The sequence below is a fragment of the Zea mays genome, chromosome 4 (assembly GCF_902167145.1).
Source record: "Zea mays cultivar B73 chromosome 4, Zm-B73-REFERENCE-NAM-5.0, whole genome shotgun sequence".
Taxonomy (NCBI): Eukaryota; Viridiplantae; Streptophyta; class Magnoliopsida; order Poales; family Poaceae; genus Zea; species Zea mays.
The window spans coordinates 196,410,796-196,426,795 of NC_050099.1; the positions used below are offsets into that span (position 1 = coordinate 196,410,796).

Below are 16,000 nucleotides of genomic sequence, written 5' to 3' on the forward strand. Positions count from 1 at the left end.
AACCTTGCCACCATAATTTTTACTATTTAATGTAAAAAGAAATGAAAGAGCATATGCATATCAAATTTATATTGAACAGATGCAGGAATAAATCAAAAACATAATATGATCAGAAAGCAAAGTAGCAAATGTCTAGTCTATATAATATGCTTAAATAATATAACAAGTAAAAGTTACCAGCAATAGCCTTTGTTTGTGCAGCAACAACGACCATTGTTGTTCCTACCTCTCTCTGAAAACAATATCACAGAGAATGAAAGCATCACGTCTGCTAGTGCAATTGTTGTTTGCAAGCACCACGAACTAAAGTGCTTGAGATTCAGCGGGACTCTTCGGATGAAGTGCTCCCTTGGCTCGTAGTGGGCTTGTCGCCGGTCTCCATCTCCCTCTTGGTGTGATCTCCCGACATCACTTCGAGCGGTTAGGCTCTAATGAAGCACCAGGCTTTGATACCAATTGAAAGTCGCCTAGAGGGGGGGTGAATAGGGCAAAACTGAAATTCTCAAAAATAATCACAACTACAAGTCGGGTTAGCGTTAGAAATATAATAGAGTCCGCGAGAGAGGGTGCAAAACAAATCGCAAACGAATAATGAAGTGAGACACGTGGATTTATTTTACCGAGGTTCGGTTCTCTCAAACCTACTCCCCGTTGAGGAGGCCACAAAGGCCGGGTCTCTTTCAACCCTTACCCTCTCTCAAACGGTCCCTCGGACCGAGTGAGCTTTCTCTTCTTAATCACTTGGAACACAAAGTTCCCACAAGGATCACCACAAGTTTGGTGCCTCTTGCCTCAATTACAAGTGAGTTTTGATCGCAAGAAAGAAATCAAGAAAGAAGAAAGCAATCCAAGCGCAAGAGCTCGAAAGAACACAAGCAAATCTCTCTCTCTAATCGCTAGGGCGTTGTGTGGATTTTGGAGAGGATTTGATCTCTTTGGTGTGTCTAGAATTGAATGCTAGAGCTCTTGTAAGTAGTTGGGAAGTGGAAAACTTGGATGCAATGAATGGTGGGTGGTTGGGGTATTTATAGCCCCAACCACCAAACATGACCGTTGGTGGAGGCTGTCTGTCGTATGGTGCACCGGACAGTCCGGTGCACACCGGACATGTCCGGTGCGCCAGCCACGTCACCAAAGCCGTTGCAATTTGACCGTTGGAGTTCTGACTTCTGGGCCCGCCTGGATGTCCGGTGGCGCACCGGACATGTACTGTAGAGTGTCCGGTGCGCCAGCACAGGCGTGCCTGACGCCTGCGCGCTCTGGCACGCATTAATTGCTGTTGCGGGCGACCGTTGGCGCGAAGTAGTCGTTGCCCCGCTGTTACACCGGACAGTCCGGTGTACACCGGACATGTCCGGTGAATTATAGCGGAGCAGCCGCGACAAATTCCCGAGGCTGCCAAGTTCCAGAGCCGCGACCTCTTGGAGCACCGGACACTGTCCGGTGTACACCGGACAGTCCGGTGAATTATAGCGCGCCGGCTTCTGAAAATTCCCGAGGCTGAGGAGTTCTGCGCGAGGTCCCCTGGTGCACCGGACATTGTCCGGTGCGCCACCGGACAATCCGGTGCGCCGGACCAGGGAGCCTTTCGGGATGCCTTTAGCTCTCTATTTTGAACCCAACTTTGGTCTTTTTAATTGGCTTGTTGTGAATCTTTGACACCTGTATAACTTATACACTAGAGCAAACTAGTTAGTCCAATTGTTTGTGTTGGGCAATTCAACCACCAAAATTATTTAGGAACTAGGTGTAAGCCTAATTCCCTTTCAGACATCATATATAGACATCATATATGTAAGTAGTCATAATGTCGTAAGCTTAATGATGTGCGAAGAAGCACAACAGATAAGCAAGATAGTGCAGTGTGCAAGTAAAAAAAACATATTGAGCCCTACTTTTAAGCTGCCTTGGCCTAGGAAACAGGTTTCTACTAGCCTGACAGGGATTAAAAAAATGAGCTCGATCACATGTATTTGGATACGAAGTTGTAGCAGAGTCTAATCAAAGAGGTGCACAGAGGATAGTTTGGTAGCAGCAATTTCATTTTAGACACAACCAGCGAGTTGGGAGAGTGATTGTGGAAATAATTCAATTTGCCTGGTGTTCTCCATGGCCAAATTTTAGCTAACCAAACCAATACAGTGCCATAGGGATGATTTCTACTTGAACCCCTTTCACAATTTTCCTACGACACAGATTTGGTTGCCATACTTGGCCACTTTCACAGCTGGCATGTGATCTGATGAATCAGTTATGGCCTTAACATAATTATGAAGACCAATGCATTCATGCTGCGCAAATTGACCTACCATCCATCGAACATCTTCAGGTGCCATGTGAACAGCAGGCACTGTCCTCCTAAACATATATGCGCCAATTTCTTGGTTATCTTCCATTACCAACTCGTAACCTGATTCCAGATTTCTCACTTACTGCGTCGTCCAGCTGTTGGGGAGGAACCGATTCCAGATTTCTCACTTACTCCCACCTCCAAATCATAACCCGAGGAAGACCCGACCAAAATGGGGCGTAAAAGCTGGAGCTTCAGGACTTACGGGTGTGGTGCGGCGGCGAGCTGGGCGGTCGGGCCGAGTTGGCGAGCCGGGGCGGCGGCGAGGCGGCGGCACGGTGGCAGCGCGGCCCAGTCGCGGTGACGGCGCGGTGGCGGCGCGGGCTCCCGGCGGTGGCGGCATGGGCTCCCGGCGGTGGCGGCGCGGGCTCCCGGCGGAGCGCGTGTGGGCGCGCGGGATGAGACAGGGTGAGAGAGAGACGCGCGCGTGGGATTTTGGGATTTAGGTTTTCAAGATTAAGTTCGATGGTGTTCACAAGCCCGACGAACTTAACGTAAGAACGTGGGTACCCACGTTCCTAACTCGTTAAGTTCGACGGTTTTATTCAGGGCCCACGAACTTAACTTAAGAACATGGGTACCCATGTTCTTAACATAACCCATGAACTTAACTCAAGTACCCACGTTCTTAATTTTACCCACGAACATTTATCAGTTTCTTGTAGTGTAGCCAAACTAGTTAGTCCATATGGTTTGTGTTGGTCGTCAACCACCAAAATGTATTTATAGGAAATTGTTAACCCTATTTCCCTTTCAGACTTGATCATCACCATCTGCACCCGCGTCTTTGCTTGCACCGTCCGACTGTGATTTCTCTGGAGTGTCAAAGATGAGATTAAAGCTTGGCATTTAAGACTGTTATGCATGGAACTTTGTGGCTGCCTTTTTATTTTAGTATTATGCGGTGCCTTCTTTCCAAGGTATGGCGTATCTTCGCTATTAGGGATTACAGTCTTATCAGTGGGGTTCTCGTCGTGCCATGTGTGTTATCAGTTTCTAACTGGGGTGCCACTAGTGGGGTTAGGATTCGGAGAGATCTTAGAGGTGGTGAAACTGCTCAGAGAAACCATGGTTCATACCTTGGAAAGAAACAGATACAATTAGATAGTAGTATTGTACTGCTCAGTTTCTCCCTGTACGTTACCCTTTGCTAGTCCGTTCCACAATAATTTGCAGCAACAGCTACAACAGAGCTACATGCAAAGAGTCAAGATATAGCAGGCGATAGGACTGTTCATAAGCTTTCTATGCTAATAGCTTAATAGTATTTTGCTACTTTATTGCAAAAGTGGATACATGCATGTCGTCACTTTTTCAAAAGTGGATACATGCATGCCTGCGGGTACTCGTCACCCGTACGGGGTAAGGGTTTGGGAAACAATATGTACCCAACAGCGGGAATGGATTTTTAGTAGACGTCTTTTATAGTGGTGGACACGAATATGGCCAAGCAATGCCCGACGGGCATATGCATGTTGCCATCTCTACGAGAGAGAGAGAGGCGCGCAGCGGTGTGGCACATAAAAACAATGGTTTCGAAGGAGTGGAGCCTTATCCCTGTCGGTGGTGCACGGGGTAAAGGAAACATGTACGCAACCCTCCCAAACGCGCAGACGGCGAGGGGGGTTTTTTTTTTGGTCGGTGGCCCGCCCTTCCCGCCAAAACCGGTTTTTGTGTTCCCAAACGAAGGCTTACCGGATCGGATGGGAGGTCTTTTAGGCGCTTTTGGGCCTAATTCATTTCGGCCTGGCACGCAGCATTGTGGGAGGTCGTTTAGCCGCTTCTGGGCCTGAATTTGACCCACAAGCAAATGGAAATCGATGGCCGCGAGAATAATTAATAGAGGACCCGGGAGTAGGAGTAGCGGTTTGTGTGCAGATGTGTACGTCCCTCTTCCGTTCGTCGTCGGGCTTTACTTCGTAGTCGTAGCATGCAGCTGCAGGGTAGCGCGCGATAATATATATATAGTGTATGGTCAACTGTCCATGTGATGCGGTGGAGCATGCATGTGGCGCGCGTCGGTTGCCACGAGCACGAGGATGATCATGCATGCATGGGCTCATGGAACTAGTACTGCGTAGCGTAGGTGTTGCGCGTTGGGGTGACAGTATAGATGGTCAAACGGACGGCCCGTCCCAGCACGGCACTGGCACGGCCAGACACGGCATGGTTAGGACACGGCCCGTTTAGCACGCTTATTAAGCGTGCCGTGCCTAGTGCCTGAAGCCAGGCCCAGGCACGGCACTAAGGCTCCTTAGCCGTGCCGTGCCGTGCTGGCACGGTAGGCCCGGGCAACCCGTAGTACCAGGGCCGGCCCGAGCACTACACCAGAAATCACAAAATAACAGTTACATATGCATTCACAAAACACAGTTAAACATACTAAAATAGCTAATATTAAGCTGTTTAGTGCAATGGCTGCCTCATTAAAAACCTATCTAGGTAAAAACTCACTCTTGTGAGAAAACCCTAGATAGAAAAAAAGAGTACAGCCCACAGCTCATTTAGTGTTCTTACATATCACAGAGTCACAGACATTGTTTACAGTGTACAGTTTAGTTATAGGCACATCAGCTGAAATATGATCAAACTAGCTAAATAAGATCAGTCTTCGACATATGGTTGTGGATCAGTAGGTGTCTGAGATTGAGATGCATGAGAGGACCCTGGAGTGTCAACTGGAACTTGTTCATCATCAAGATATAGATCAGAGAATGAGTCTTCAAGTTCTTTGTTCTCAACAGTGTGTTGGGTCCTTGCATTCCCTTTCTCCCAGTCCTTGATGCAGGTCAGCATCTCGACCATCTACGAGGTCAGTCAACGCTCCTCGATAATCCTGCCAGTGAGACTGAAAGCACTTTCTGATGAAATGGTAGAGACAGGCACAGTTAGTACATCCTTAGCCAACATAGAAAGAGATGGGTAGGTCAGCTTGTGATCCTGCCACCACGTCAACAGATTAAAGGCATCATCATACTTCTGGACAGTATCACTATCCAAATATGCTGATAACTCAGAACCAGCCCCAAGAGATGCACAATTGCTTGCTGCTTGCAGCAAAGCAGTAGCTGAAGTGTGTCTAGAGAGAGAAGCAGATGGAGTGGGGTTGGAAGAATAACCTGTTCCACCAATTGGGATTGAAAACAAATCATCATCATCATCACCATATATCATACCCCAGTTAGTCCTTTTCTTAGCAGTCCTTGTTGTTTGTGAGGGTCTAATTGAGGTCACTGCACCAAACTTAGCTTCATACTTGTTAAATACCTCAGTTAATTGTGCTCTTACAAGAGTTAAATAACCAGAGTAATCATGGTGTGTGACACCAGCTAAAATAGATAGAACTCTATTGAAGCCCCTAAATTTAGCTCTAGGATCAAGAATGAATGCAAATGAATAGAGAAGTGGAATATCCCTCCAGTACTTAAGGAACTTAGTTTGCATAGGAAAAACAACAGTTCCAAGCAATCTATCATGTTCATATGAATTTAGATGTTTAGCAATCTGAATTATATGATGCATCATCAATGAAGATGTTGGATAGTAGACACCAGATAGAACACAGGTTGAGTCATAAAATAGTTCAAGGAATACCAGGATTTTTTCAGCAACATACCAGTGATCATGAGACAAAAGCAAAGGTTCACCTACAGCTCTAGGGTAGTGAGTTTGAATGAACACATCAAATGTGTTCCTGTAAGGCAGTAGATGCTTAAGCATAAGGTAAGTGGAGTTCCACCTTACCTCCATATCCAATCCAAACTTATGAGGACGTGTATTCATAGCAATGCAATATGATTTGTATAAAGCAATGCGTTGATTAGAAGAGTTCAAAAATGATATAGCAGTTCTAAATGATTCTAGATAAGGTTGAATCCTTTTTAAACCAGACTTAACAATCAAATTCAGAATATGACATGCACACCTTTGATGCAAACAAACATCCCCAACATAACCATTAAGTAGAGGAGTAAGTCTAACCATAGCAGAGGTATTAGCAGAAGCATTGTCCAGGGTTACAGAAAACGTTTTACCATTAAGACCATATTCTTTTAACACCTCAAATATTCTCTCAGATATGTTTTCACCACTATGTGAGACATCAATTAGCCTTAGTCCTATTATCTTTTTTTCCAATTCCCATGCAGAATTAACATAATGTACAACAACACTCAAGTAATCCTCTTTAGCATTCCCAGACCATATATCAGATGTCACAGCAACAGAAGAAATAACATTTTTAAATGTGTCAACAAGCTTAGCATGTGAATCATTGTAATACTTTTTAATATCTCTAGTGGTTGTTTGCCTAGAGACAACAGAAAATCTAGGATTATGAGGCTTTTTAATGTACTATTCAAAAGCAGATGATTCAGCCAAGCAAATAGGTAGATCAAGCCTACATACCAAATGACACATCTCAGACCTAGCAACATCAGCATTGTACTCCCACAATCTAGCACTACCATCAGGATTAAACTAGAGCAGGGACTGGGCAAAGGCATTTCTGCCATGCTTCAGTTTGCATGCATTTCTATGACGATTAAGATGGCCAGTGCCACCAAATGATTTAGCAGACAAAACACACTTGCAAACTTTGCACTTAGCCTGACACCTTACCCTCACACCATCAACAACCTTATATATCTTGTCAAAATCATTCCAAACATCAGATGTGGAAGCTCTATTTCTTACCCGAGAACTTGTAGGTGTGTCTATCCCCCAACCTCTTCCACAGTAGGGTCAGGATCTATATTGATGGGCTCCGTTGAAGTAACTGCAGCCTCACCGCCGCCAGTTTGTGCAGGCACGGTGTCGTCGTCGGCCATCAAGCACAGATCACAAGCATAGAGGCACAGAGCACCAGATTAATAACTTACCAAAGCCGGAGCACCAGATCGACCCCTCACGGCTACAATCACAGAACAAGAAGGCAATATACTAGATTAGGGTTCGAACACATGTCACAACTCACAAGAACAGATCACACAAACAAGCATCAGATTAATAACTTACCAAAGCCGGAGCACCAGATCGGTCCCGCACGGCTACAACCTCCAATCACAGAGCAAGGAACTAGAATAGATTAGGGTTCATCGGTTTGACCAGAGATCCAGAGGCGACAAACACAAATCAGAAGCACAAGCAAAAGATTAGCAACTTACCAAAGCTAGACCAGAGCACCAGATCGGTCCCTCACGGCTCCAATCACAGAACAAGCAGGCAGTATAATAGATTAGGGTTCGAACACAGCTCACAGATCACAAGCACAGATCACAAGCATCAGATTAATAACTTACCAAAGGTCCAAAGCCGGAGCACCAGATCGGTCCCTCACGGATCCAACCTTCAATCACAGAACAAGGCAGTATAATAGATTAGGGTTCGTCGGTTTGAACAACATCCAGAGGCGACAAACACAAAGTAGAAGCACAAGCAAACTGCAAATGATTAGCAACTTACCAAAGCCGAACCGGAGCACCAGATCGATCCCTCACGGCTCCAACCTTCAATCCGGTTAGGGTTAAAGCACGGTTAGGGTTCATCACAGAACAGTCCATAGATCTAGACGCGAAAAACACAAATCAGAAGCACAAGCACGTGATTAGCAACTTACCAAAGCCGGAGCACCAGATCCAACCCCGACGACACGATGATTAGGGTTAAAGCACGATTAGGGTTACGCACCGACGCAACGTTACAGGGAGAGGGAGCCGTAGAGGATCAACACAATCGAAGTTGGAGGGGAGAGAGACCAGAAGAAGAACAGAAGTTCGAGATCAGAGCACCAAACTTAGGGTTTCGAACTAGATCCAGAGGCGACACGAGCAAGAGAGCACCACCTGACTAGAGGACTGTGTTACCAGCAGAGGCGCCGGAGAGGGAGAGGACCAGATGAGGCGGCGGAGAGGCCGTGGGGGAGAGGATGGAGGCGTCGCTTTCCAAATCGCCGGAGGTCGCCAGGAGTCGCGGACCGTTCGAGAGAGAGTGAGTGAGCTGTGAGAGTGAGAGAGAGATTGACGCGGCGACGGTGGGTCCGCGGGGGGAGGGGTATGTGTTATTAGGGAGCCGTGTCTAACCATGTCTAAACCCTAATCGTGTCGTGCCCGTGCTGGCCCAGCGTGCCCCATACTCGGCCCAAACACGACACTATAGGTCGTGCCGTGCCGTGCTTGGCACTGTAGGCCGTGCCGTGCCTCATGCTGGCCCATTTTACAGAGGCACTATTGGCCATCTATAGATGACATTGACACACATGCATATGCACGGCGCGCACTTGACGATCATAATCCTGCGTTGCTCTCGCGGGGCCCGTCGTTCCAGGGGGCCAGGCCAACGACCGTCCTCGCTCGCCTCTGCAGCAGCTTGTCGGCGGCGAGGTGATCCATATGAAATCGATCGGTGGCGCATGGAATGGACGACACACACGTACTACGTTCGCATAAAAAAAACTGTGCAGTACGCGTGGGTGTCTCATCAAGTATGACTGTCTGAGCAAGGGACGTGCATACATGCATACTCGCAGCAGCTCGTGTTTCGGCTGCCACAAGACGTATTTTTTTAATAATCCTAGCTAGTAGTACTGTGCTATATCTAATTGGTCAGAAACTACACGAGATTGAAGATTCAAACAAGAATGCCGTGTGCGTCGTCGTTCTTGCACACGTACGGTACCTTTTGCACCGGCCCCATAAATGCGCACGTCCTCCTCTATTACTAGCCGTTGCCCTCTGGTCGCATCAGCAGCCAGCGGGGCTTCTTGTTTCGTCATGGTTTCTGCTACTGCTAGCATCAATATCTCATGCATGAACAGTGGCATTCAAGGTAGTAGTAACAGCCAGTAGATTAGTTTTCAGCCGTGAGCTCCTGGTTAAGGGCATGTACAACTCTAAGACGATGGAACGGTTTTCTAAGTGCAAGAAATAACAAATAAACAGCATATACAACCCTGAGTAGGGGGGACCAAAGTTAGGGTGAGCGGGGGCACCGGGCTCACTCAATTTTTTTTGGTTTAATGGACCCTTTAACTCATTTACTGTAATTACAAAGGACTATTTGTTAGTAACCCTCTAGCGAGGCCCCCACTCAGATTTTGGGCTAGGTCCGCCCCTCACCCTGAGTTCCTAAATTATAAATGCAGCTAAGAGACTAAGCGTATGAAGAATCAAGTTGAGACGGGCTCTTCGCGAACAGCTCGTCTCTTGTATTTTTTGTAGTTAACCCTTTAGAGACCCCTCAACAGAACCCTATTTAATGGGGTTGTACATACCCTAGTTAGGCCTACCTACTCCTACAGGCACTACAACAAAATCATACACTTCTTATAGTTTTTTAACTTCATACAGCTTTTATAATAAACCGTAGGAAATTAATAACTTCCGAGAGGCAACTGGTAGCTCTAGGAAATAAACATAACTTCCTACAATATTTTATAAAAGTTGTGGGAAGTTAGCTTTCACATGCTGACCCGTGCGTTCGGTCAAGCGAGCCGTTAACTTCCTAGAGGTAGTCGTAGGAAGTTAGCATGGGCAGCTAACTTCCTACGGCCTCCTCTAGGAAGTTAGCATGGGCAACTAACTTCATACGACCTCCTCTAGAAAGTTAGCTTTTAGTTGCTGATCTGCGGGTGTAGTCAAACGAAAAGCTAACTTCCTACGGCTGCCTCTAGGAAGTTAGCATGGGCAGCTAACGAAAAGCTAACCTCCTACGGCTGCCTGTTGGAAGTTAGCCTGGGCAACTAACTTCCTACGGCCTTCTCTAGGAAGTTAGATTTTAGCTTTTGACCAGTCAAACGAAAAGCTAACTTTCTACGGCTGCCTCTAGGAAGTTAGCATGGGCAGCTAACTTCCTACAGCCTCCTCTAGTAAGTTAGATTTCAGCTTTTGACCAGTCAAACGAAAAGCTAACTTCCTACGGCCGACTCTAAGAAATTATTTAACTTCGTAGAGTACATGTACAAACTCTAGAAAGTTATGTAACTTTCTACGGCTTTACTCTAGGGCTCTAGGAAGTTAAGCTAACTTCCGACAAAAAATTTCCGAGAGCCAAACTTCCGACAGGATGGTTTAACTTCCGAGAGTTTAGCTAACTTCCTAAATGTTAGAGCTAACTTCCTAGGGTTTAGGCTCTAGAAAGTTTACTATTTTGGTATAGTGAGGCTATATGCTACATGAGAGGAGCATGTACAACCTAGCTAGAGCCCCTTGCTCGGTTTTATAAGTAGAAGAGACAGGCTAAAAAAGTGCATCATACAACCCTTAATCACTATGACATTAATGTAGTTAAAAAATAATATGTATAGAAAATCGTGAAGAAACATGTTCATCTCGGCTTTTTTCATTTAGGGCTCATTTGGTAGACATGGATCACGAGGAGATCTATAGGCACTACCGGAATCACGTTCTTTACCGAGTGTCTAAGACACTCGGCAAAGACTATTTTACACTCGGCAAAGGTTTTGCCGAGTGTAACACTCGGCAAATATTTCATCGGCAAAGGGTTCTTTGCCGAGTGCTTTTTTTCGGACTTGCCGAGTGTCAAAAAGCACTCGGCAAAGAAAAACACTCGGCAAATTAAGAATCGAAAAAATTAAAAGAAAACAGCAAAACATTTTTAAAATTTTAGGAACAACTCTCCAACCCCTCCTATTACATTACCCCGTTGCCCTATCATTTTTCACTATTATTTTGAATCAAACTTATATGTTTTGTAAATGGTGAGATTCGAACTCACAACCTCTCTCTCGCGCATACCCTCCTATACCACTACACTACTACACCAATTATGTTTATATTACGTTTTCATTCCCCATGTATTATAACAAATCGAGAGTAATTTGATTATTTAAGGCACTAAATGAGTTCATTTAAAAATGTGACCAACTACAAAGTTGCATAACTTTTTGAGATCTACAAGTTTTATTTTAATAGTTTCTACATCCGAGACCGTGTATAAAATTTGAATTTTAAATTTCAAAACTTCACACGAAATTTTCAATGATAAGATGATTTCAAATTCAAAAAATTGTCAACTACAAAGTTTCATTACATTTCAAGACCTACAACTTTTATTTTGGTGGTTTTTCTATCCGAGACAGTTTGAAAAATTCAAATTTCAAAATTCAAACATAGTTTTGCATAACAAGATGATTTCAAACTAAAACATTGTCAACTACAAAGTTTCATAACTCTTCAATACCTGCAACTTTCATGTTGGTGGTTTTTTCATTCGAAGTCGTTTTCAAAATTCAAATTTTAAATTTTTTAAATTCAGACGTAGTTTTCATTGACAATATGACTTCAAATGAAAAAGTTGTCAACTATAAACTTCTATAACTTCTCAAGATCTACAAAGTTTATTTTGGTTGTTTGGTCATTTGTTTATCTCAGATGATGGTTCTAACAATATGCACAAATTTTATACGTCTCTCTTGTAGTTTCATAAACTACGAGAGAGATATAGGTTTTATGAACAAATTTATTTTTATTTTGTCATATGAAGAAATGTTCAATATATAAATTGTACATCATGATGAGTTATACAAATTTGTAGTTGAAAACTTTTTCATTTGAATTAATTTACTACTTTAAAATATGAATTTTAAATTATCTTTGCCTAGTGTTGGAGAAAAAACACTCGGCAAAGAACTCTTTGCCGAGTGTTGTATTTGTGACACTCGGCAAAGAGCCCTTTGCCGAGTGTCAAAAAAAAGACACTCGGCAAAGAAACTCTTTGCCGAGTGTTAAAAATAAAACACTCGGCAAAGAGCTTCTTCGCCGAGTGTTTTATTTTACCGAGGGTTTTTTGCGTGGCACTCGGCAAAGAGCTCTTTGCCGAGTGCCCGAAATAAAACACTCGGCAAAGAATATGACACTCGGCAAAGAGCCAAATTTCGGTAGTGAGTGGAGAAATCCCCTTGCTATTCAAAATTGGATTTCTCGTATATGAATCCTCTAGTGATCTCTATCCAACAAATTAACCCTTAACCTTCTTAAGGGATCTCTCAATTAATAAGAATGCATATATGCCCTGAGGGTTGAGATTTTTGTTTCGGGACAACCGACATGGAATTTCTCAGAGTTAGCGAAGGCTGCATATATTATATAACAAGTCAGCCCTTTTAAAAAATTCCTCGTCTACTTCACTTGCTGACAGAACGATCGCACTCGGGAATCACCAAAAGAAAACGATCGCGGCCCAATAATATGAAGCAGGCTCCATCGAATGGAGCACATAGGGTTTAGGATAAACAAATGTGCAGAACTGGCAGTAGCAGCAACGCATGCGGCTGCAGCTCTCGATGCACTTTTGGCAGCTCATAGCCCTGGTTGCAAGGGCTGTGAAGTCATAATAAACCTTCAGCTAGACGCTGCTGCAGGTGTCCATGAGTCTCTTCTTCTTCGTCACCATCTTTAACCACAGACTCGCTCGTCAACTAAAAATAACGCAAATATGGATCATTCGTTCCTGTCAATCATTTCAGGCCAGTTTACGTGACGGAGCTGATGCATCGCGTGACGCGATGAAGATATAATGGCGTCCGTCGTCACTCCTCTCCGTCTCGTCGTCGTCTTCACCAGTTCACGCTCCCTTCCCTCCCACAGAAATGCAGGACACCTCAGGTGTCACACCTGCTCGGCCGGCCCCATGACATGAGTGAGTGAATGAATGAATGGAACTCTCCATCGACCTCGCTCCTGCCCTGCCCTTGCGAGGTGGCAACAGCAACAGGGAATACATAAATACGGGCACATGTCCCACGGCCCCATCCCCACATGAGCTGAGCATCACCGAGTCACCGACCCGTCTCCTTCCTCCACCCTCCTCACTCCACACACGCCTCTCTCTCTCTCTCTCTCTCTCTCTCTCTCTCTCTCTCTCTCTCTCTCTCTCTCTCTCTCTGCAGCTCGGATTAATTGCTACCATCCGGACATCGGGAGCCTTCCGTTTGAGCTCGCGGGGCTCACGTACACTCATTCACCCACCGCTCACCTCTGGTCGGTCCATCCATTCAACACCCACGGCCGGCGCGCGGCCTCCGAGTCCGAGCCGAGTCCGGCGAATGGGCAGGAAGGGAGGCCTGGCCTCCATCTTCTCCTCCTCCAAGCACTCCAAGCCCAGCGCCGGCTCCTCGGCGAGCGCGCCCTCCCCGCCGTGGCCGTGGCCGTCCTGCGCGACCAAGCCGCAGACGGCGTCCTTCCGCGGGCATGCCGGCGGCGGCGACGACCGGCCGTGCACCACGTCCGCCGCGGGGCGCTTCGAGGAAGCGGCAGCAGCACCGTGCGGCGGCGGGAGGCTGCGGCCGCGGCCGTGGCGCGGGGCCGCGCCGGGCGACGAGATGTACAAGACCGTCAACTCGGTCTACTTCGACGCCGCCGACTCCCGCCGCTTCTTCTTCTTCGACGACGACGACGACGGAGGGGACGATGACGCGGCGGACGACTTGCTCGACCTCGAAGTCGGGAGCTTCTGCACGACAACGGCCTCCGAGGAGTGGTCAGAGGCCGTCATCCGCAGCCTCGGCCGGACGTCCACGGACCGCTTCTTCTTCGACGCGGGCCCGGCGCCCGGGCCCGCCGCGGCGTCCAACTCCGTCCTCGCCGCCTCGCCGTCGCCGTCCCCGTCCCCAGGCCGGGCACTGGCGCCGCCTCCGCGCGTGGAGGCTCCCATGTCGCTGCAGGCGGCGCTGTCGCCGTCCGCGGCGGCAGCGATGACGCTGTCCGACGACCCCGCCGACTCTGGCTCCAACGACGGGGTCAGCGAGGCCGAGCTGCCGCCGCCGGCGTCGGCGTCGGCGTCGGCGTCGGCGCTGGTGGAGGAGAGCGTGGCGGTGGCGCTGGACTCGGAGGACCCGTTCCGCGACTTCCGCGCGTCCATGCACGAGATGGTGGCCGCGCACGGACTCCGTGACTGGGCGGCGCTGCAGGAGATGCTGCTCTGGTATCTCCGCATCAACGGCAAGCACAACCACGCGCTCATCGTCGGCGCCTTCGTCGACCTCCTCGTCGGTCTCGCCACGAGCACGAGCAGCAGCAGCAGGGCCGCCTCTCCCTCCGCCACCACGACCACAATGACGACAACGACAGCCTGCTGCTGCTGTAGTAGTAGCAGCACAAGCAGCTCCAGTACTAGCAGTAGCGCCGCCAGCGGTGGCGATGGCTCTAGCACTTCCGCCGCTGCAGCTGCAATGCAACCACGGATGAGCGATGCGGCGGTGGAATAAGTGCCGGCACGTCCTCGTGCTCCTCGGCTTCGTATGATCTGGAAGAGGAGGCTGTTGCCGGGGAGAGGTAAAGCAATGACCATTGCACAACTAGCAATGCACTCACTTGTTGCTGTTCTTGATGCTCTGCTCGCATCGATGTAATACTACTTTTGAAGTTATTAGTACTGTACAAGGCAGCAAGGTCTCGGTTAAATCAGGAGGTAACAGGCACGGCATCGCCTGATCGGTTACTGACCCGGCGCCTAGTGTCGTCGCCAACCAAGCAGGGTGCCCCGGCACCCAGTGGCGGATCCAAGGGGTGGGCAAGGTGGGCCATGGCCCCACCTCAATTTTTTAACCCCTTATACCTAGGTTTAGGTACACACCAAAATAAACAAATTTTTGTATAGTTAGCGTGGACAAATCTAATTAAAACTAGGTTTTGATCTATTTTTCTATCGACGCTTCACTACTCAGTCCACTCTTTATCTGAGCCATTTGATTCTCTTCCCTAGCGCAAGCCCAGTCGTGGCTCACTCACTTCTTCGGTCTTCGGTCATCGACTGACCAGTAAGTCGGTGACCTAACCCGCCCGTTGCAGCGCACCTTACCTTCTCATCACTCATCAGCTCGTCGACTCGTCGGGATCCTGCAGACAACGTTGATATTTTGCCTCCTAGTCCGCACCAGCAGATGAGCAAGTTGTTGGTGGGACCGTGGTGTCATCTGTCCCTCGCTAACTCATTAGAGTCTCACCGCGTCGTTGCAACACGACAATGGGTGTCGCTTGCCGTCATCTATCGCTACCTTGCTTCCTGCACTCGCTCCTCCTAGCTGTCGTCGTCTCACCAACGCCATCTCACGACAATTTCGATGACTCGCCAGAACGACGCGCCGATGCGGCTGCTCCGCTCTAGTGCCTCGTCCTCAGTCAGTCCACCTATTTTTTCTCTATAGCTCTCCTTTTGGTAGCCAAAAAGGTTTTTTGGTATTCATATCATTTTGGAAACACTAGATATTATCATTTAACATTCATGTTATTATCATTAATCTATATTTATAGTCTAGTCTGGTGATTTGTCTCTTGCACTGTTGGCCCCACCTAGAATTTTGTTCTGCGTCCGCCACTGCCGGCACCGACACGGTCCGATTAGGGTTAAAGCACAGTTAAGCACGGATACCCTGTGCACCTAGTACACCCGACACATGTTGCCCCACTCCAGCCCCTCTCATTCTCTCTCTCACTCTCCTCTCGGTCTGACGATTTGGAACACTTTTCCCTCACCGCTTCCTTCGTCGCCTTCTCTACCGGCCTCCCATGACATCGTTCCGCATTCGGTAAGACTATCCCTTCCCCTCCCCTAACACTGTAGACTGTTTAGCGGCTATACCTCTAGCACCCGCAACGGCAAGCCCTACGGGCAACTATTCGACGCGCTCCCCTT

General features: G+C 47.6%; 1 protein-coding gene across 1 annotated transcript; it reads left to right on the forward strand.

The window, feature by feature from the left end:
* The first annotated feature begins 12,717 nt into the window (after positions 1 to 12,717).
* LOC103654380 (serine-rich adhesin for platelets) lies at positions 12,718 to 14,806 on the forward strand. The gene has a single exon (XM_008681224.4). The coding sequence runs from the start codon at positions 13,023 to 13,025 to the stop codon at positions 14,571 to 14,573; it is 1,551 nt and encodes a 516-aa protein (XP_008679446.2). The 5' UTR covers positions 12,718 to 13,022; the 3' UTR covers positions 14,574 to 14,806.
* The last annotated feature ends 1,194 nt before the right edge of the window (positions 14,807 to 16,000 follow it).

Excerpts from the sequence above, each read along its gene's own strand:
- LOC103654380 (XM_008681224.4), top strand. The coding sequence starts at position 13,023 with ATGGAACTCTCCATCGACCTCGCTCCTGCCCTGCCCTTGCGAGGTGGC.